The sequence below is a fragment of the Falco rusticolus genome, chromosome 6, assembly GCF_015220075.1.
Source record: "Falco rusticolus isolate bFalRus1 chromosome 6, bFalRus1.pri, whole genome shotgun sequence".
NCBI classification, from domain to species: Eukaryota; Metazoa; Chordata; class Aves; order Falconiformes; family Falconidae; genus Falco; species Falco rusticolus.
In genome coordinates, this window is record NC_051192.1 from 83,833,707 (window position 1) to 83,856,301 (window position 22,595).

General features: G+C 39.5%; 1 protein-coding gene across 1 annotated transcript in view; it reads right to left on the reverse strand.

Annotated features, from left to right (window-relative positions):
* ME1 (malic enzyme 1) overlaps nucleotides 1-22,595 on the reverse strand; it is a 185,098-nt gene that overhangs the window by 70,757 nt on the left and 91,746 nt on the right. The window contains exon 6 of the mRNA XM_037391683.1: nucleotides 9,242-9,345. Coding sequence (XP_037247580.1) covers nucleotides 9,242-9,345 — 104 coding nt within the window. The remainder of the gene's footprint in view (nucleotides 1-9,241; nucleotides 9,346-22,595) is intronic.

Genomic DNA, 22,595 nt, shown 5'->3' on the forward strand with positions numbered 1-22,595 from the left:
GACACTGCCCCCTGCCCCAGCCAAGTACAGCTGGGATGCAAGATGTTAGTAAAAGAGGTCCTTGCCTCCAGCTACAGATCCTTAACCCATGTCAAAAGGTTTAAAAAATAGTAGATAACATATTGGTATCAGAACATTTACAGTGTTACTATACTCCTTTTCCGCTTATTGTATTACCTGAACATTTTAGTGTCACTGATGTTGTCCACCATTAATGTCAACAGCACGGATGCAGGTTTACTCAGTCAAACCGCAAAGGAACTGGGCAGGTATCACAGATTCTCTACTGGGAACAAACCGAGTGAGACAGTCTTTTGGTAGAGCAGGTGTTGGCCTGTTACTGTTCCAGGTGCAAGTCATAAGGGATCATTTAAAAATAACTAAGAACAACATATATTTCTACGCTCTATGTAAGTTCTAAACAAAAAAACCCCAGAAAGTAGGTAATAGACCATGTTATATAAAAATTCCATTTTCAAAACCGCCTGCTGATTTACAGTTTTCTAGCACTTCTATTCAGAATCAGGGCCAAACAAACAGAGCCTCTGAAGACGCAATTCCTTAAGGAAGACTGAGGCCAGTCACCTCTAATAACTTCCCTCTACCACACTCATACATTTGTTCTAAATTCTTTGTCAGGTGTATGGATTTTTACATTTTTAGCTTAGTCCAGTCAAATAATTTAAGACAGTGATGTCTTAATAAATGAAAATAAAAAATCTGTTTTATTGCCAGTGGCAAAACAAGTTAGCGATACCCAAATGATGAACAGGTTATATCAGTGATATTTATTAACGACTTATTATTTGTAGGCAACTGGGCACCAACAACGTTTATAATCCACAGCAGAAATAAAACAAGGGAATAGCCCTCATTCATACATGTCACAACTGCATCACCCCAGACAACAACCAACACTTGGGTGGTGGTGTGTACTGGGTTTGCATGGCCAGGTTTTGGTAGCAGGGTGCTACAGGGGTGGCTTCTGTGGGAAACTCCTCGAAGCTCCCCTCACATCTGATGGAACCAAAGCCAGCCAGCTCTAAGATGGACCCACTCTTTGCCAAGGCCGAGCCCATCAGCAACAGTGGTAGTGCCTCTGGGATAGCGTATTTGAGAAAAGGGGGAAAAACACCTCTGCAACAAATTGCAACGGAAGAGAGGAGTGAGACTATGTGAGAGCAACAACCCTGCAGACCCCCAGGCCAGTGCAGAAGGAGGGGGAGCAGCTGCTCCAGGCGCTGGAGCAGAGATTCCCCTGCAGCCCGTGGAGATCCATGGTGGAGCAGATTTCCACCTGCAGCCCGTGGAGATCCATGGTGGAGCAGATTTCCACCTGCAGCCCGTGGAGATCCATGGTGGAGCAGATTTCCACCTGCAGCCCGTGGAGGACCCCACTCTGGGGCAGGGCAGAGTGTGAGGACCCTCCCCCTGAGGAGGAAGGAGCAGCAGAGACAGCATGTGAGGGACTGACCCCAGCCCCCATTGCTGCTCGGTAGAGAAATCAGCAGTGAAGCTGAGCCCGGGAAGAAGGGAGGGGTGGGGGAAAGGTGCTTTCAAGTTTTGGTTTTATTTCCCATTATCCTGCTCTGATCTGAATTACAGTACAGTAATTTCTCCACATCAAGAGTGTTTTGCCTGTGACGGTAATAGTTGAGCGATCTCCCTGTCCTCATCTCGACCCACGAGCCTTTCATTATATTTTCTCTCCCCTGTCCAGCTGAGAAGGGGACTGACAGAGCAGCTTTGGTGGGCACCTGGCATCCAGCCAGGGTCAACCCACCACATGGTGTTTTTTACATCCCACTAAACCCAAGGTGAAGCTCTTAGATGTTCTGGATCTGGTCAAGTAATGTGCCATCCTAAGCAGTGGACCTGTTGTGCTTAACTAAAACACAGCAGCCCCACCAGTCCCTGGGTCTGCAGCAAGGACTCCACTATATCCTCTTAAACATTTCATATTCTTTATTTTACATTTTATCTGATAAATGCTGTTTCCTTTAAAAAGAGAACTGACCTAGACCCTGACATCAATGTTATGCATTACAGAAAGTGCACTGCCTGGAACGTTTCTCTATCATGAAGCAGAACGGACGAAAACATCTGTAGTCTCAGAAGCCTGGGCAGGATTGTAATAGTCAAGTTTCCTTCTTACCCCTGTGACACTTACTCTGAGACAGTAACAAGCAGTTTTAACTCTAAAAGTCCTACTCAAGCAATAGACCAGGAAATTCAGAGTATCAGCTCTTTGATCTATGTCATCTACCCAGGGCAGTCAACAAGCCATATGTTAAAACTTCTTGTAACTGGCACATATGCCTCAGAGGCTGCAAAGAAACAGGAGATCTAAGTCCTTCCTAGATGGGAGATGACCACGGCAGTTGGTCAGGCCCTCTCATGCAGGGCAGGGTTGGTTTGGGCAGGGTAAGGACATCTAGGTCAGTCCAGGAGGACACCACTGACTCTGGCTTCGGCAGGATCTGCTGCCTTCTGCCCTCCCACAGCAGGGCTTTATTTCACCAGCAAACCTGAGGCTACCAAAGTCCAGCTGCTGTTGGCATCCTGCAGCCCCAGCCTGGGCTGAGCTGCTGCAGAGGCACCCGTGGGCTTGGCCTGAGCCGCTGCCACGATCGGCAATCTCAGGTGGTAGCAGGTGCAGTCTGGGTGAGCCACTGAGTAACGCACGGCAGTGTCACTGTCTGGCATCGGGGTACCCAATCCCATTAGCCAAACTGAGAGCTGAAACGTAGGTAGAAATAATTCTTGACTTGTAATGGGAGAGACACAGAGCTGGGATTAGAGGGACAGATATCTTATTACATTCTAATGTGAACTGCAGCCAAAAATTTGATATTTTACTTTACTAGAGTTTCCAAAGGAAAAAAATAAATGAAGAAACTGCTGCTTCTGATGGCCTGGAAAACTACTATACTTCAGTGACAACAATATAAACCTTGTTAAAATGTTACACTCACACAAATTATTCAAATAAAGCAACATTCGCTCCGTTTACAACACCATTACACCAGCTAGCTTCTGTTGAGAATCCTGTCCACCATTTGCTGGAGCTATAAAAGAGGAAGGAAAGTAACTGAGATCACCCAGGCCTTTTCCATTTGAAAAATCCCTTCTTAAAATAGTTTGGAGAAGAAAAGCCTGAGAACTGTGTGTTCTTCACTTGTTGGGTTTTGAATGACTGCAGCAAGTCTGGGACATAGCTGAGCAATTCTGGAACATGGACACATCCAATTCTGAGCTCCGGAATCAGTTTTGGTACAAGAGGCACATTAAAAGTACTAAAAATATTCCCACACTCTATCTTGTCTCACAAAAACAAAACAATAGCCTTCCCCCTCAATACTGTGTTTGATGGTCTCATTACTCTTTGTTTTCTTTAAGGGATGAATGACATTTTATTTCTTCAAGGCTTCTCTGCTGATCTTTGCTAAGAATTTCTCTAACGTCTCGCATTACAAACAATAATAGGGCTCTTTCTACAAATAATCTTGATGTGATTAGGGTCTGTCTATCCTGCTGTGATTTTGCTTCACTGACAGATTCACTTTTCCTTATGCCACTTACTGTATCCGAAAGGTTTGTAAAAGATACACTGGTGACATTTCCAGCAATCAAATATAATTTAACCACCAAATCAGCCAGCAGGAAAGGGAAGAAGAGGGGTACCAGGCACCAAATAACAAAAAAAAAAAAAGATTGCTTGCCTATATTCTTCTTTCTGTGACGTATTGTTTATAAGGATATTAGTATCGCGGGTGAGTTTACTAACCTGCTCCCCCTTACCTAATGGAATATACAGAAGTAGATACCTTCTACGCAGTCCTCCTTCCTCCAGCTCTGAGTCCCCTGGATCTGGCAACCGAAGCAGCACCAAGTGCGTACACAAGCCTCCCATCTCAGAAAACATCCCACAGCTAAGTTACTTCTCTTTTTCTCCTGCCTAGACAGGCTATGACAATTCCAGGCAGGGTACCCCACTAAGCACCACCGCCTGGGGAAAGGTTCAGGGTTCCTTAACAAACTTCCTAGAGGTGGCATCATCTGCTGCCACTTTAAATGTTGCAAGTGACAGTAGCTGCAAGTCATCATGGCTAATCACAAAATTTGAAGATTCAAGAATTTGACGATTTTCCTCATCGCAGCTGCTTGAACTAGGATAAAAAAAATAAACCCTGCTTATCAAACTGCTTGAGTTTTTCTCTTCCACAACAGTCTCCACTGTCCAAAGCAATCATCCCTGCTTTAAAACCACAATGTTTTTGAGTCTGAGGGCCTTTTTAATAAGTCTCAGCAAGAAGCAAAAAAAGACAAAATGAGTCTGATAGGCAAACAATCTACAGATCCTCCTGAATGGTTTTACCCTGTCAGTATAAAAAGCAAAGTCCACCTGGGAGCCTAGGTGGGCATGAACTCTGAGCTCAGGCAGTTTCAGGAAGAACACAAACCCATCAATGACTGGAAATGAACTTCAGGTGTAACCACAGGAAGGAACGGAGGGAAGGTTCAAAGAGCAATTGTAACTGCGGCCAAGGCAGCGTATGGGCTTCTGCCTAAGGACCCACCTTTCTCTCATCCTGCTGTCTACAGTGAATTTATAATATATTACATTCTATACATATACATAGAATATTACAGGGACAATAGAATTACCTACTATGAAGGTAATTCACTGAACGGTGGAAGCAGCAGGTAGTCATAGACTTGAAACATTTGCCACAAAGTGTCCCAGTCCCACCGAGGGACAAAATCTGCAAACAGATAAATCTTTACCACATTGGCCATAGGAGGGAGTTGTTGCAGCAGTATTTCTTCCTGCGCACTTTAACTTGAACAATATGGGAATGTATAGGCACGATATAAGTCTTGGTCTTGCACCACTACAGTGCAGAAGAGGGCAGGGGCACCAGTGTTCTTGTATTCGCAACCTGTGCCTGTCAGAACCATTGTGTTGTCCAGCCAGCTCCTTAATGACGCACAGCTATAAGCACCTTTTATGTTGACTTCTTGCCCAGTATATTCTCTTGCCAAAACTAAGGGGTGTTTGAATTAAGAGTTGATCGCAAATGTAATTATATTCTAATGTAATCTACTAAATGAAAACATTAATAAAATGCTTACATATTTTTGTGGATGTATTACATTTACAGTTGTCCTCAAAGTTAGATAAACTGTACTTACCACAAAACACTGTTTTAAAGCAACACATGATGTGAAATGAAATTCTGCTACCATCTGTGAATAATGTAATCAGGCAAATGAGGAATAATGACTACATCATGGTAATTTAGGACAGAACATACTGAATTACAATTGTCAGCAGCTTGGTTTATAGCTCACAAACTTGAGAAAAGCACAGCATATAAAAAGTGGGGAAGGATTTCATTAAAATATGATTACAAAAGAGGATATAAATGACACATGATATTACTTTTCAAGGGTCCACCACCATTATTTCCATTTTGAAATTAAACTGAAAACACCATTGCACATGCACAGAAAAATAATTTCAATGACATAGGGTTGCTTTTATGCATCACAAATCCATGGGGTTTAGCCTATAACAGAATAATTCTGCTAAATCCTTCAGGGTTGCGATAGGTGGGCAAGAAATATGGGAATTACAACAGATTCTTTCATTTTTCTACAAGTTTCCTATCTGTTCACAGATCATAGGTGCAAGTCAGTATTGTCCCTCCCCAGTGTACAGTGCCTTCCATTGGGGATGGTCGACAGCAGAAAGCAAACTGGTAGGATGCTGTTCTTGCCTACTCTGGCATTTTTTTGAGGCCTTCAAGGTAGAGTTATCTTTACCAGATTTGTGAAAATGAAGTGTCTTTCAAAATAAGGAAAAAATTTCCAGAGCCTTTAAAGCTACTTCTTGCATCAGACAAGGAAATTCAAGTCCCTCTTATTAAAAAGGTGCTTTTTTTCCTTTCCCTTCATTTCTTGTTCCATCTCCATTCTGCATACTTTCCCCTCCAGCATTTCCATAATCCCTTCACTGTTGTACATGAATACCTTTTGGCCACTGATATATTTCTCTTTGCATCACCACAGGCAAGTAGGGAAGAAATAGGAACTGGAATAAAAAAAATAGAGTTATTTCCTCTGGTTACACAGGAAGCCTTGGTGGATCCTGGCTACCAAAGTCTTGTTTAGCCGCTCCTCCTCTCAGAGTGTCCTCTGTAAACATAGATATTTAAGAACAACTTTTCATTTGGAAAAATTTACTAGTCTGTATAAAACGTTTTATGACTCATTTCTCCATAGGGCAGAAATTTAACAAACGTTTCCGAATTCCAGTTTGATCTATGTTCCTCAGTGATGAAGATAACTGTCCATTTTTTCTCATGTTATAAAACATTCCTTCTATTTAGAATATTCCTGTTATCCCAAATGACTGCACTGACACAAAAGCAAGAAACACCTGGTAATATCCAGAGAAATTAAAGCACCTTGCCCTCAAAGGGCAGCTGCTGGCACTGGTAATAAATAAATAAACAGATGAATGTATACATACGTAAATAAATAAAAGCTGTTCACTGGATTTATGTCAACAGAAATCCAGATACTTTCCATATGCTTCTGCCTTCTCACATCTGGGAAAAATCACATTGTACTAGTTCCATTCTGCCATAATAGCACACTGGGTACTGTACCAAAATCTTTTTGTAATGTACGGTTTAAGTTGTGGGGGTTTTTAAGATCCTGACTCTTTCATAAATAATTGTTTCATAAGAAGAACTTTTGGGAGATAAACAGGAGAAGAAGCTGAGAAGAAGAAAGTATTGTAGCTGATGAAACTATACCTTCATATGACACACCTTTTTATAAAGTATTTTCTTTATTACACATCATGACATTTATTGTATTAAGGTGATGTTTCAACATGAAACACTATGAATCATGTTGCATCAGCTCATAAAAATACAGATTTTCAAAATTTAACAATAAATCAAGCTGATATACGTGTCTAGGAAGATTTCTTGGAAGCCAATGAAAAACCTGTACAAATTGCAGTGCCCTGTACAGCCGCCTATTGCTGCTTATTCCCAGGCAGGGCTGCTAAAACCTGGCTCCCACTTTTATTAGCATTTGGCTTCACTGAAGAATCATGAGGGTGAAAAAGGTCTGAAAAGTAGGTAGTAACACGGTTTTCCAACTTGAAAACATTTCTCATCACCTTAAAAGCCCACCTTTAAATTTGGCTTATTAAAAATACAGGACAGCTTTGTGGTTTATGATGTTCATGGTTATGCATGGCTTGGAAACACTACCCCATGGTACTAAAAACACGACAACAGATTTCCCTAGAACTCCGCCCATTCTCAGAATTGATTAGGCAGTGCTACATAAAAAAGCCTCTTCTGGAGTACCCTGGCAATAACCAACAATAAATATGACTAGCCTAAAATGTCATAGTGCAAACGTGCATCTAAGATTAGCGAAGCAAACACCTCCTCTGCGAAACAGGCAGCAGGAGGCTAAGAAAAGTGAAAAGAAAAACGTAAGAGAAACTTTCACAAGGAAAAGAACTAGCATTTAACCAAAGTGTACAATTACTTCGATCACCACAGTGGCTGGCAAGGGAAAGTAATACACAATAAAGCAAATAATGACCTGCATCTTTAAGTCAGACCCACCACACCAGAATCAGCTACAAGCACTGAATCTGCCAGTAGCAGACTAAACAGAAATTTTAAATTAGGACCATATGAAAATATTGAGCAAATAAACTTGATTTTGACTGAACTACATCACTTTTCCCTTCCTTAGCAAATGAGTATCATAATCAGTACGGATGTCACACTGCGGCCGAAACAATTCACAAGTAAACCATGCAAAGTTTGAGTTACGATTTGTAAGTGCTCCACTTTAAACATGAAATAAATGACCCTACTGCAGACCACGAGAGATTTAGCTGAGAACGAACTGATCTTTCACAAGGTCAAGAAAACACAAATTGCTCAAAAATTGCTCAAAATTATAGAGTTTGAAAGACGTTTAAGTAAAAGGAGCATGTCAACCAGACCTTCAAACATTATTGAGATAATCTTCTACTCGACTTTGACAATTTCCTTCAGTATGAAGAATTGTGGTTCATTTTAAATAAAGGGTATGTTAGAGATTCTCAAGATGTGGTCCACCCAGCAATTTCTAATGCTCTGAACATTCTATCAGGAAGATGAAAATGCACCATTTTTATCTGAAAGGGAATACTCAGAAGAGGAGCAAACACATTACAGGGTGGAGCCAAACCAGCAACTTCCATAGCAAGATTATGAACAAGGGAGTGTCAGCCAGCTGGGGGTGATGGGGAAGAGTAGAGTAATGCATGAAGGCGTATATGCTTCAGGGGTGGAAATTAATACTACCTGCCAAGTTTCTTTTGCACAGGAACCAGGGCAGGAAGAGCAGAGGTTGCACACATCCAGGTAATGCTCCAACACAGAGTCAAAACACAGGTGTGTCACAAGCCAAGACCGAGGAGCTGGAAAGTATTTCCAGGTCCCTCAGCTCAGCCCCAGTGCGGGGTACAGATGCAGCAAACACATTCTGCTAAGAATCCTGGCACTTGGGCTATTTTAGGTATACACATTGAATACAGGGCTAGAATTCCAAATATTTTTTAAAAAACAAGGAAAATACGAGTAAACGTGTTATTTGACATGTGAGAAGAACTACTTTATGCATCATGGTCTAATAATAAACTTAACTACTTTCTGTATAGGAAAAAAGAAGCAAGAGAGAGAGCTGACTTGGTATAGATACCACATCTGAAAACAACACATTGCAAGCTTAGTCCTGTCGTGGTGCTGGTGGGGGCAGAGGCAGGCATTGCCACGTGTGATGCTTCTTTCAGGCTGCTGACGTCTCTCATATGAAATCACAGAGACAGATAAAATTAGGCAGACACAGCACAAGGCATAGAAAATTACTAGGCAAATACTTAACAATGCAAATCTCAAAAAAAAAAAAGTTTGAAAAAGTAGTTCACTCATACCAAGATGAGTTTGACCACTCATGCAGTGAATTCGTAAAACTGCAATATTGAAGGCAAGTAGTTCAGGCAGCTATAAACTCCTAAAATACTATGCTCAAAATAAAAATCATCAGGAATCTAACAACCTTGTCTTCCTTTCGTAAGCTACTGATCCTTATTTCTCCCAAAATGAAGGTCATGGTGGAATTCACCAACGAATAGCACAGATAGATCACATACCTTGAAGTCACAGCTTCCATGAATTCATCAAGAAGATCATCGTAGGCTTGACCTCTGATTCTCTTGTGTCTCAACCCAATATACAAAGGATCTTTCAGCAATGCCTGTTAAAAAAAAAAATGTTTGAACTCTTATATAGGCAAGTTACACTAGTACACTCTAAGTTAATAAGAAAGGGACAATACAGTGTTTGAGGATTAACCCAGGCATATGAAGTACATATCCATTTATCTAACTCTATATAAAGAGTGAAGAAACACACCAAAGAGATTAAAGAAACAGCCTTTTGTATGAAGGAAAAGGGATACCCTAGTCTCAAAGGAAGTGTATTGTTTCCAAGTGAAAAAGTAAAAGTTTATTCTGGGAAGTCAGGTTTCAAAAGTATCTTTTAAAGCTTTAGTTGGTACATTTCTCTTTTTCCTTTACATTCTGAGAGTGCTCTGGTGCTCTGACATTTTTTAAAAGCTAATTTCTTTACTTTTATCATCATGTTTCACAAATCTCTCCTAGAGTCCATCAACTGTGTTGATGAGCTGATATTCAGAAAATGTGCTGCTTTCTAAAATTCAGTATGCCAAAACATAAATAAGCCTTTAACCTTTGTCTTCCAAGCTTTTTAAATTATCAGTTTAGATTCCAGCAGTCTCCATTTCAGTTATGCATGTCCATCAGTTGGGTATGATTTCTGAATTTTTATATGCTTAAATCCTGTACTTTTCTTCCTTTAGATTCACGAGCCAGACTTTCCCCTGGGTCCACAAAAACACCAAGCCTGTAATATTCCATGTCTTCATTACTAGAAGGTCTTGTTTTGGTCTGATGTATTTCCACATTATAACATGAATTACAAAACGTATTCAAAGTGTTTTGCAATTACTTTTGACAATTCTCTCCAGCTACAGCACTTCCCCAGCCTCAACACTTTCACTGGCTCTCCCAGGAACTCTCATATAAAGACACTCTTTGCTATTATTTTTCACAGGCCTCTGAAAATGAATAAGCTAATTTCTCCATTGTACCTAGCGTGCAATCCTCCCACACATGTCCAAACGACTTGCAGCATCACTCAGGAGCTTGACTAAATTTTTTTCTTCCAAAACCAATTTGCAAAACCAACAGGGCTGCAGAAATTTGTGCACCAGCTTCAACTAGGAAAACATAATAAAGAAAAATACAGACCATCTCTCCTTCCAAGACAGAGCCTTCAACTACAACATGAAGCAAAAAGCCTGGAGAGCTTGCTCGGCCTGCTTCAGGCTGGGAAGCAGAAATCTGATTTCTATATTTTAGAAAAGTGTCTAAATTCCCTCCACAGCTTTTCTATGTTGTAGAACCGAAAAATCCTCTGGGTCAAAAGCCCCTGCTAAAGACTAATTTTGTATCAATATGAAACTTAAAAACTTTGGTGTATTCTCTGCCTCCCCTGGGAGTATCCTGAGGCAGACCTACAGATAGAGACGTTTGTCTCTCCCTCAATTTTCTCTCCACTTCCGTAAAATGTAAAGACATCAGATTAGAAGTTTTTTTAAGAACCAAGCAGGACTAAAAGCTGATTTTTCTAAAACTGTTGCTAAATTCACCACCATTTCAAAACAGACTTTCAGAAGTTGTTAGTTCAACTCTTTGGAGAATGAATAAAGCTCAAAATTAAAATTTCTTTCTAAATGAAGATGAAGTCATTACATTATATTTTATTCATTCCCTTCACCAATTCTATGTAGCATTCACATTGAAGTAGCATATTCGTTGGCTGAAATAATTTTACCTGTGTATTTACATTACTCTAGGTGTTCTAGCAGCAAAATCAAAATCATAATTATGCACCTATTCTAGATGCTGCAGGAAAAGCTGGCAAGAGCTTGATATCAGTTATCTTCCAAAGTAATTTCCCCTTTTGTATGGTGGTCTTCTTTTATACAATAATTTCCAAATTTGTAGTCAAGAACTATTTCTGGAATTAATTTTTTCATTTCCCTTTTGAGTTTGCGTAGTTATTTAAAATTACCTCAGGAAAATCTGACAAAACAAAGATGATTTTATTTCTCTGGGAGATAAGTTCACAGGAATCACAAACGAACTCTTTAGCAATCTGAAATCTTAAGACAAGTTTGAAAACCCTGTGGGAGTTGCCTTGTGCTTCCCACCAGACTGAGCACACACAAGGTTGGAAAGCAGAACTGCTGAGCAGCCGGAGCTTCTGTCAGGAGCATCGCAGTAGGATTCAGCAATCTCATTTCTAAAATTGAATTGCCGCAGCATTCCATGCCACTAAACTGCGACTGCTCCGTGTCCTGTGCAAGGATACCACATACTCCAAGGTCCAACTCAGCGTAAGTAGCTTAACCCCTTTCCAACTACCATAACTCTTCTTCCTAAATTGATCTGTTCTTTTAACATACTCCCACAAGCTTTTTATTAAACAACGTCTGTTTTCCCATTTGTAAAACAAAGCTCAAAATGGAGGGGAAAAGAAAAAAAAAAAATCTTTGGTCCATTTATTTTTTAAATTCTGAGGACATGTTTCCAAAACACGTTGCAGCCACTCTGAGTCATGCTGTCTGTTTCCTTCAAGAAGCCAGCTTAAGTTGAGCAGTAATTCTGTGAAAGTTCAAGAAAAACAGGCATTTGCACTTACGAGGTTTACAAAGTGCTAAAGAAGCCATGGGTCTGCCTTGAAACACAGGCTCTTACGCTCCTTTTGCCACTTGCGCATCTTTCATTTCTGTGAGCATTTAAATCTATAGGCAACACTCAAACTCAGAACCCTGAAACAGCTCCATTCATAAGATCTCTACATGAATTTATTCACATATCTTCAAGGCTGAAATTTGATGTGGAATATTTAAAACAATTAATACAGTGTTTCTAGGGTATGTTTAAACTTCCAGCCTGGGAAGTCTCACAAGCAGAGACAATTAATTCAGCGACACATCTCTGATGAAAAGCTTGGCCAGCTATACACTGAGAGTTCAAAATTCCTTTACAGCTCAGTGCATTCTGCTTCACAAACGTTACAGTTCGACAAGAAATAGCCCCAAAAAGTTCCTTTATAGTCCTGTTTGGAACAACGTATGAAGAAACCCGGGGCGGAGACAAAAGAATGAAACATTCAGCAAGTGAAAAGAACAGTGGTCATGTCTGAGCCCTGAGTGGCAAACCATTGTGGAGCCGCTCCCTTTCCAAAGGGCACTGAAGAATGAATAAGCTGCTTAAGCACATTATCCCCTTATTCAGGTCAACACCATGCAAACCGGGTCTGTAGTGGTTGTTTTTAGAGGGTTCACACATCTTGAGAGATTAACATTTGCTATCGACTATTTCATGGCTTTCAAAACAGATTACCAAAAAGAATGTTCCATCCTACAATCGAGTATGTCAAGCTGACATGATGATTAGGTACTTTTCCTCAATGACTTGGGTTTCTTTTGTTCCCCAGCTTGTTGTCAAAGCTGAAACTTTGTTTTGTTCTTTTGGAAATCGAACCTCCTTCAAAATATAACTCCGCTTTTTTTCAGGTTAGTGGGTTTGTTATGCGTATTAAATGGTTCTGAAAAAGTTGATGCGAGTTTATTTTTAGACACACTTACCCTAATGCTAAAAAAAAAAAAAAAAAAAAAGTTCTACAACATCGAGGTTTAGCAATGCGGTACATTCAAGCTTTAACAGAAATAAGGTTTTACAAGAATGAAGGGTTTAATTGAGGTTCTGGTACTGGAAATACCATGTAGATCTACTTAGAATTAGCTGTGTAAAATAACAAAGAGTTCTTTGAAGCACCACCTGAGTGTATTAAAACTGTAATGACCTTTGGGGTTTTAGCAAAAAGGCAAGCCGTTTATACCATCTTACTTGTGCACACTTATAGTAAAGAGATCAGCAAACCATCAAAGCTCAAGCAAGGCTTGAGCTGTGCACCTGGCTCTAATTTAGCTACAAAAGCCAAACCAGCGAGAAACAGAAAATTGCACACTTAAATATTTCATCAGTTGAGAACAAACATGCTGAAATGTCATCTATTCCCAAACTTGGCACTGAGACATTTCTTTGGAACAGATACATATTGTAGTGAACAGCTTCATGGAAAATGGGAGGTGAAGAATTGCAAGACACCGAACCTTTCCACTCACAAAGACGGCAGCAGAAAGCGTGCAGAACCTCCCAGTGGCACCTAGAAACTGGTGTACAGTAATGCTTCAGAGCAGCAAGCCCCCCCATGCCATTAAAATGTCAAAACTCTCCAGCAGTTCTACAATGGGAAATGATTTGCATTAGATCCACAGTTATAAAATTAAAGGAGAACTACATTTGTATGGGACATCAGAAACTTTGGGACAAAGACATGCCACATGCCAGAAGTGAAGCACGTTTCAGAGTATGATTGGTCTAACAGGGGAATGCTGCTTCTTTTTCAAGTGTTAATATTTTCTTGTATTAATACACCGTAAATGCTTTCTCTACACTTCTTGTCTCTATTTTCATAGGCTGGTGAGAACAGGGGAATTTCTGTTCTCCAGGAAGGCTGGGCATTTCAACCTTACTTTTTTTGGTTCCACACTGACATTTCACTCAATGTGAAACTTTTACCAATTAAAGTTAGCCAGTCAGAAACAACGTCAACATTTTGGACTTAACTTCAGCTTCTATCAATAATAATTACCCAGTAATCAATCTGTGTTGATTTAAATTTTTGGTTTGTAAGCACTAACATGCTGAATCACAATTTTCTGTCGTGCAAGAACAGCTTACAGCTACAAAATACTTTTTATGGCATTAGGAAGACTACATAAGATTTCAATTTATATTAGACTAGGAAGACATTTTTCTTTGAATAAACTTATTTTGAAGTCCGAAATTCAGGATGATGCCCCTAAAATGTGTAACTGATTCTATGTTTCCAAATGCTAACTGAGTTTTGTATGTGCTGAATGCTGCAAATAACACTGACATTAATTAGTTTTGAGGCTGTAGCAATAATACTTCGCAAAAAGAAGTTTCATAATCAGACAGCTAACGCTTTTTTAAAAAATTTTGTTTTCTTTGAACTACATTGGCCCCATGACATACATACTAAGAAGAGATCACAGCCCCTCCTATTGAAAAGACTAGACCTTTGTCAACACATTTGCAAACGCAAGGGGCCTCTTGCACAAGAAAAAAGGGGACTCATCCTCTGTTTCTCCCCAAAAGAAGGAGACCTCATCTTTGGAAGTCTCAGCTAACACTATAACTGGACATCCCAAACAGACAGGTACTGGCATATAGAGCATCACCTCTCTTCATCCCTCGGTTTCCTCCAGGCGATCCCCCATAGGACAAGATGTCACAGAAGATCCCAAAATAGGAGGCCGAAAAATGGGTATCACAATGGGTCATTCTAGGTATAAATAAAGGAGGAAGAAACCCACATGTTGGACATGAGTTTAAAAATCAAGCCCAACTGTGCTAGACTTTTCAAACCCAAGTGGATGCCAGTACTTGAGAGACAAAGATAACATGTATGTGGACAATAGTTGTACTGCGGACCATAGTTGTACTATAACTAACATTTTCCCCAACTGCAACCCTAAAAGCACCACTGAAAACTGTCTACCGTCTGTCCAGACAAAATTCTAGCGTAGCAGCATGAAGAATTTAAATGATAACACATTCATAATGTTCAGTTGACATCAGTCTTAAATACAGTGCTTGAAGGGAACAATTTCTGTGAAAAAAAAAAACTAATAGCAAAGAATATGATGCATTTTTGAGACAGTTCAAAATAAAAAAAAATATTAATACTCCGATGATGCTATATCCTAATGCAACAGAAAAGAAGTTACAGTATTTCAAATTATGTTTAAAATAACTTAAGATTGTGCTAAAAAATACAGAGAATATTCTCTTCCATACATGCGTAGTGATCCTGTAGTTTTGCCCAGCTACATTCGACATTTTCAGTTATTTCTCCTTAAAGACAGGCTTGACTTATCCAATCCAACTTGTTTCTTTTCGTAAGTTTGTTTATCTGTCAGTTTCACCTTTTTGCTTGCCTTCTGCTCAGGAAGCTGACTCATTTCTTAACCTGAAGAGGAATTATCAGTTGTAGCTTTGATCGCACCCTGAACCCTGTTGCTTATACTGTAGTTATTTCCATGCATGCAGACTGCTTTACCCAGCTGAAAAATTGTCGGCTCCAGTGAACTTCAGTTTAACAACAAAATAAAGATCACTCTAATGGCTGGAAAGAATGCTTCACGGAGGAATCTCGTAACATTACTATGAAATTACTGCAGCCTGTCCCCAAGCAAGAGACTGCACAAAGCCAGGCTGTGCCAAGGACATTCTGTGGGCTGCATCCAGCACACGTATGTGGCACCACATAAAGGCCCCAGTGTGCGAGGGCTGCGCGCCGAGTGGGCGCCATCCCTCCCGCTCTCTGCACAGCAGCATCCCTCCTGCCCTCCTCATGGGTACCAGAAGGAAGTCAAACTCACTCCCCTGCATGAGTGTGCAAAGCTGAAGACCATTTAGTCCCCTCAGGGTAACATTTACAAACATGCGTAAAACATATGAAATAGAGAGAGCTATGTGGGCTGTCATTAGCAAGGGAGCACCAAGTGCAACACCCGAAGAGAAGGTGCTGCAGCAAGAGGCAAGATGAACTTAATCCTTCAAAGGCTGTTGTGCCATCTGCTCTTCGAGGGCAATGCATCGGTGTTTGTGTCCACGAGTCGGTTTGTGGAACCAAGTGATGGGTGAAAATCTCAAGGGCTGCTGATGCTGCAGGGGCAGGCAGCAGTGTTGCTTTCTGGTTTGAGTCTGTTAGGTACAGAGACTCATAGAATCACATTATCACAAAGCGGTTTGGGTAAGAAGGGACCTTAAAGATCACCCAGTTCCAACCCCCCTGCCATGGGCAGGGACACCTTCCACTGGACCAGGTTGTTCAAAGCCCCATCAATCCTCTTAGTTTACCTGCAAATACTGGCAATTATAAAATAGTTGTTAGAAATCAAAAGCTTATCTCATGATTTTTAGTTATAATTCAAGATTTCCAAGCTTGAAACTCACAATACCAGCTACAGACAGGTGCCCATCAATGACATTTGACTAAGGAAGTTATTTTCTAGGCTGACTTTTCCATTCTCAACAAGCTGGAATTCACAGGGATATCTGAAGTTCTCTTCTGGATTGGCTCTGAAAATTATAAGCAATACACAGTATAGCTAGGCTAACTGTTTATTTGCACACTTTATATTGAATACTAAAACCCAGGTTTTTTAAAGGCAGTAATACAGCAGATGAATTGCACCTTTTTCAGAGCAATTAGGCTTCTGTTCCACCTGCTTACCTTTCCAGTACACAGTCTGGGAGATTCATACAAAAATGATAAAGCTTTTCCAGCAAGTCTCTATTGCTATTACAATTTTTCTTGCAGTAAAATTAATTGCAGAATTTAGCAAAAATTGCTCTGCACACCTTGGTTCTTTATATCAGTTTCCAATAAGGAAAGACCTGGGAATACAGCTGAGCAGGGAAGCATACCCCAGACTACATCTTTGCTAGCCAACAGATAAAGCAAAAAATTATGGTCTTTCCCTGAAATTTAAATGCCACTAGAACTTTTTTTCAGGTAAACCAGCTTATGTTAATGCTTTTCAACCAGGTTAACTTCTAAAAACTATTAGAAGCAAGTATCACAGAACTACCATCACTGAATGTGCAGCACAAGCCATGTACTGTTCATAAGGAGAAAAACAGGTCTTTTCCTCAGGACTGGATTCGATATTGTTTATGAAAGTACTGTTAACTGGAAAAACAAACAAACCTGCCTTCAAAGTTAGCAAGTTAGTCAGTTTTTCATACTAGAAAACTAAAAACTGATTTTTTCAGTCGTAAACATACAATTGTGCCAACATCTTCTGTCGACTGACAGTTAGCTTCAAAATTAAAATCATAAAGTCTTTGCTAAGCTGATCTTCATAGCACGACTGACAGTTAGCTTCAAAATTAAAATCATAAAGTCTTTGCTAAGCTGATCTTCATAGCATTAGAGTTCTTTTCCCAGTACCATGCTTGCGTATCACCACCACGTGAATGCATCGGGTCCTTTTTTTAAGTCTACATTTAACTTCTACACCAAGTAGCAGCTATGCCAAGCAGGTCATTACTAAGGCACTTGATTACCAGGAGGAAGGGGAAAAGATTTCTAATCTTGGCATTTCCTTAATTTACACAAAAGAAAAAGTACAGAAATATCGATTTTCTTTGTAACTCGTGCCAACTTGAAAACAATGGCATGCTTTGTGTGAACACAGCACTGTCACCATGGGTGGAATACAGAGGCAGCTGTATTCCGGGTACAAGCACTAAGTGCAGACAAGCAACATATCTACAGTAACACACTTGAACGATCATTTCATTTGCTCTTTACTGCAAAACTCTTAAAAAATGCTGAATTTACATCTTCCAGCAGATGGCTGAAAGTTTTGTAGGGACAGCTAGCGCAGAACCTCCCTGAAATTTTTATTTTATGCTTATTTATTGTTTGAAGGACCCTAGATAAATTTAAGTAAACTTCACCAGAGGTTTTCTAACTTTTCTTCAACATCATCATCTGACTATAACCTGTCTTTCTCCATAGATGGAAAATATGTGATCGCACATAAATAGTCACAGGTATTATTTCAGTGCATATTTTCTAGTTGTGCTACTAAGCTAGGAAACTCTCCCAGTTCCTCAGCTTGACAATTACCTTTCAAAAGAGCTTTATAAACAGAGTAAGAGCAAAAACCTCTCATGTCTCATGTAACAGGATAAAGTCACAAGTGGCTGCAGGACACCCTGGGCTGAAGAAGCCCTTAGGCAAAATCGCTAGTGCCAACCAGCCATGAGAAAACTCCATTCTGGGCTTCTCTCACAAGCCCTGAAATGTGCAGTTTCCCACTAACAGAGCTCAGGCAACAGCCTACTGCTCTCCCTACAAATGCTTCTCTCTTCCTTAGACATAACACATTAGTCCCATTGAATGCTGCTTTCTGCCTCTTCCTCAGGAGGTCACAAATGATTTTGAAACAAAAGAGCATCACCACAATGTCTCAGGCGGTACTGCTGCACTAGTTCAGGCTAGCGTGCATCATATCTGCTGCCAGAATTGCATCTAGCAGAGTTAGTAAGGAGATCTGAGAGGCCAAATTCATTGTGTATTTTAAGAAAAATAAAATAAACAGCAAGATAAATACTCTGCATTATGTTTAACAGTCTCAGAGAATTCTGATGTTAACATCTGCTTGCAGGAATAGGGACGATGCCAATTCCACAAATGCCTGTAATTTGAGTTGGAACTTGGAAGACACACAGAACCATGGTTTTGGAGCAACATTTCATCAGACACAATTTTAGGATGCATAAGTCTTTTATACAGCAAAACTGAAAACAAATGGTTGTCTGCATGCCAGTGGCATTCCTTGAAAAACTTAATCATTTGCCTATTGAGAAAACAATAGTCCTGAAGAATCCGACACAGTTTAGGACTTCAGCAGATTGTGCTGCATATGATCATTAATATTTTAACATACAAATAATCAGAATGCAAAGAAATCTGAGAAGTCTCTTGTATTTTATTCGTATAATCATCAGACCACCTAATAAGAACCCCCCTGGAAACCCGACATCTACTTTCTATAAAAGCTTTTACTGTATCCCAGAAAATGCTCAGACTAACCATTAAGCTCCCTATACAACTGACCTTCAACAGCCCCCATACAGTAAATGATGACTTCTTCATGAACCCCACCAGCTACATGGCTAAAACCTCAATCTGCACGTCCTGTTACACATCAAGAAACATTTAACGATGTTACATGTGCATCGATGTACATGTACAATGTAGATCGATGCTACATTGCTACATTTTGAAATACAGCTGATGGATAACAGGAACTGGAAGCTACAGAAATAATTGCCATGACCAAACTTGTGAAGTTTATTGCTCTCAAAAAACATGAGGGGGGGCGTGATGGACCCTACACGAGGATGTAGCAGTAAGTCCTTATAGTAAATCACAGGAGGTGGCCAAACAGGAATATTTAAGAAGGGCCTGCACAGTTCCCACAGTAGCCTGCATAGTACCCTAAAAACAAATCCAGCCTCAGTGAAACTTTCTATAGAAGTTGGAGATATTTTTCTTTTATTTTTTTTCCTGCAAAGTTACCAGCATTGTAGCTATCTTAATATATTATCTTATTCAGCTTAATAAGAGAGTATGACAAGATAGAGCTGCTTGAGGTGGTTCAAACACTTTTAACACATCAAACATTCCTACACCATTTTTGCAAAGCAACAAACACACATTACTCCCTTTATTTTCATCCACTTACATTTCCAAATTTTGTTTAGGACTGGCAGCTGAAATTTCTGAATGCAAGGAGTCATCCAGCTTTCAACACCATACAAAAAATGAAAAAATAAAATAAAACAATCAAATGACAAACCACCAGCTACAAAGTGAATCAGAGAAAAGCAAAGACATTCTTTTGAGGACAGTACCAGTAAACTTTTTCTTTTAAGTAATATTAAGAATAGCATCTAAATAATTTTCCTTCACCTAGTAAATGACAAAGTAACAAACTTTTAAAAAAAAGTCTTAAAGATCTCATTTTCATTGATCTTTAATATTCTACTAATAAAAAGGATTTTGCTAGTATTGTATCGGCTCACACATTCTGACAGCACAAAAAGTGTGTCTTGAGTCCGTCCCAAAATTAATGGAACAGAAGTATAAGATCAACAGCTACACCATTTACAAAACCGAAAATATTTTCCCATGTTATCAGTAAATCACATTTCTATATCAACAGTTCTGATATTTTGTTTTGATTTTTTTTTTTTAATTCATTCATATGTAACTGTAATTCTCCATCGCTTGTTGCGGCCTCTTCTTAGTTCTATTAAAATTAAGTCTCTTTACGTCATTTACTTCCATAAGCTACTCCCACATGGTCCTTCATCAAGATGTCTTTGACCCTGACATCCCTATCTCCTGTGCTGACACTCAGCCACTTTCTTTACTAAAGCCAAATGGGTTGGGCCTCTTCTTACATAAACAAGTCACATCAACAATGTCCTTTTGACTGGCAATTATTAAACAAGTCTGGTGTTACTATTTTGGCACTGGCATCTCAGCTTGCCTATATGTGTGTTCTAGCACCAGAAGAAAAGGGAAAAGTAGTTCTGTGCACAAAGTAGATGTGCTAGTACAAGGCCAGCATTTGTAAGAGCATCTTACGGTCACCAGGTGACGTGTTTTGTCCCAGACACCAGGCCAGCTTCTGTGGAGGCACAACAGATGCATCTTATCCCACCTTCTGTGATTTATGAGCCGTATTTATGGCTCATTCCCTCTCATCTTCTCCATTGCCTGTCAAAGTGCTGAGGACACAGATAGCTAGCAGTTGCTATTTCAGAAAGTATGGAAGACAACCAAAACAAACATTATGTGTTGCCATCTTTGAGTATGAAGAGTTGGAAACGTCTAACGTATCTTGAAATAAAGTCTGCCATCAGTTTGGTCTATGGATATTCATGCATGCTATCCAACATAAACATTTCCAGATATTCATTTCTGCCCTTTTTTATAGATCCCCTTGTGCTGAAAGGTGAAATAAGAAGAAATGAAATGGACTGACAGAACTGCCAGTAACATTGGTGGCCAGCTCATTCTTTCTAATGTCAGCTGAAACTGAGACTTAAATCCCATGTCACCATGTATATTCTTTCTGCTAAAAACTTCCCCTCTTCAACTTCTCTGCTCTTGAAAATTGTTGCAGATATGCTGTTTGGTAAACGTGAAAATCTGAAGCACCACCTGGCTTCGTCACATTTTCCATGGTCTAATGAAACAGAGTATTTCACAAAACAAATATTCATAAATAGCATGTTTCATAAAAATAGATGAACAGTCTCAGACAAAGAATACCATGTATTCCTAGCCAAAATGGCAAACTCTAAAGGACAACAATGGATCAAAAGTAACAATTGCTGAGGTTTTCTCATGCACTAAGCAGTAGGATGGCATTTCTCAAAGGTAGAAAGAGTTTGCTTAAATTAGCTTGACATAAGTTCTGAAACAAGAATTAGTCTCTGTAGAAGCCTCCTGAGCTACAGCAACAGTATATCAGCTGCAGAGAGAAAGTGGAGTGCAAACTGAGTATGAATTCGTGTATCTAACTCAAGCACCTATACGGGGTATTTCAGTACCTAAACTAGTCCAAGCTCTTTTTGCAGTACACAGACAAAAAAGAGACAGCTTTAAAATACAGTTCATCGGATCAATTTGAGACAGCTACTCTACAAGAAAAAGCATCTGCTCCTTTTCGTAAAACTCATTTAGGATGATTAGCTCAGGTTCAGATGACTCCAGCTCCACATCCCTTTCTCAGCCATTCTGAGCTTACCTAGTCTGATGATGGGGCGCCAGATTCTCAAGACTAATAATTCAAGACTATAATGGTCCATTCCACTGAACCTGAAGTATGGGAAAGGCAAAAAGAGAACAGGCAGAAATATCCCTGCCTGAGTGGGTATACTATAGAAGTCCAGATTTAGGTTTAGTGCACAGGCAATACAGAAAGGCTGGATGGTTACAAGAAGATTGCAAACACTAATCTCTAGTATTTTATAAAAGTGTAAGAGTATTTTAAGCAGAGGCAACATAGGATGATGGTGGATGTAAGTCTGGCACTGAAATACATGATAGCATTTTATACTACATGCATGTTAAAAAGATAGTATGATCTTGAAAGTCTACTTAATTTAATTGTACTAGAACAATTAGATGAGTTTTAAAAATTGCAGTAACCTTCTGTTGTACAATGACAACAGTAAGCCCCTGGTGAAAAAAAAATAAGACTTACTCTCTCTTGTTTTTTTTAATTTATTTAAAAAGAAGTGTAAGTATCTTTGCTAATGAAAGGAAATGTAAATCATGGCATTTTTGATCCCTGTATTAAGGCAAAAGGAGATGAGCATTATAACATTAGTTATGTAAACGCAGAATGCCTTTCTACTATTAAAGAAAAGAGCACATTACAAGTGAATGCAGCATTAAACAAAATGCTGTTAGTGTACATCTTATGAAACTGAGAAAAATATTCAAAAAGGATATATGTTTAGAAGTCAAGCCCGTTTAAATTTGAGTTTTATTGGTAAAACTGCTGTTGTTCACAGTTGCTGAGCTATGCCTAAGAAACTATGAGAAAAGCATCTAAATGAAAACAAGGGATGTGATATAATACATTCCCACGGGAAAACCACTGTAAAGAATAGCAAATGATCTACATTTGCAAATAAGTCAAAACAGTTAACAGCTCTAAAT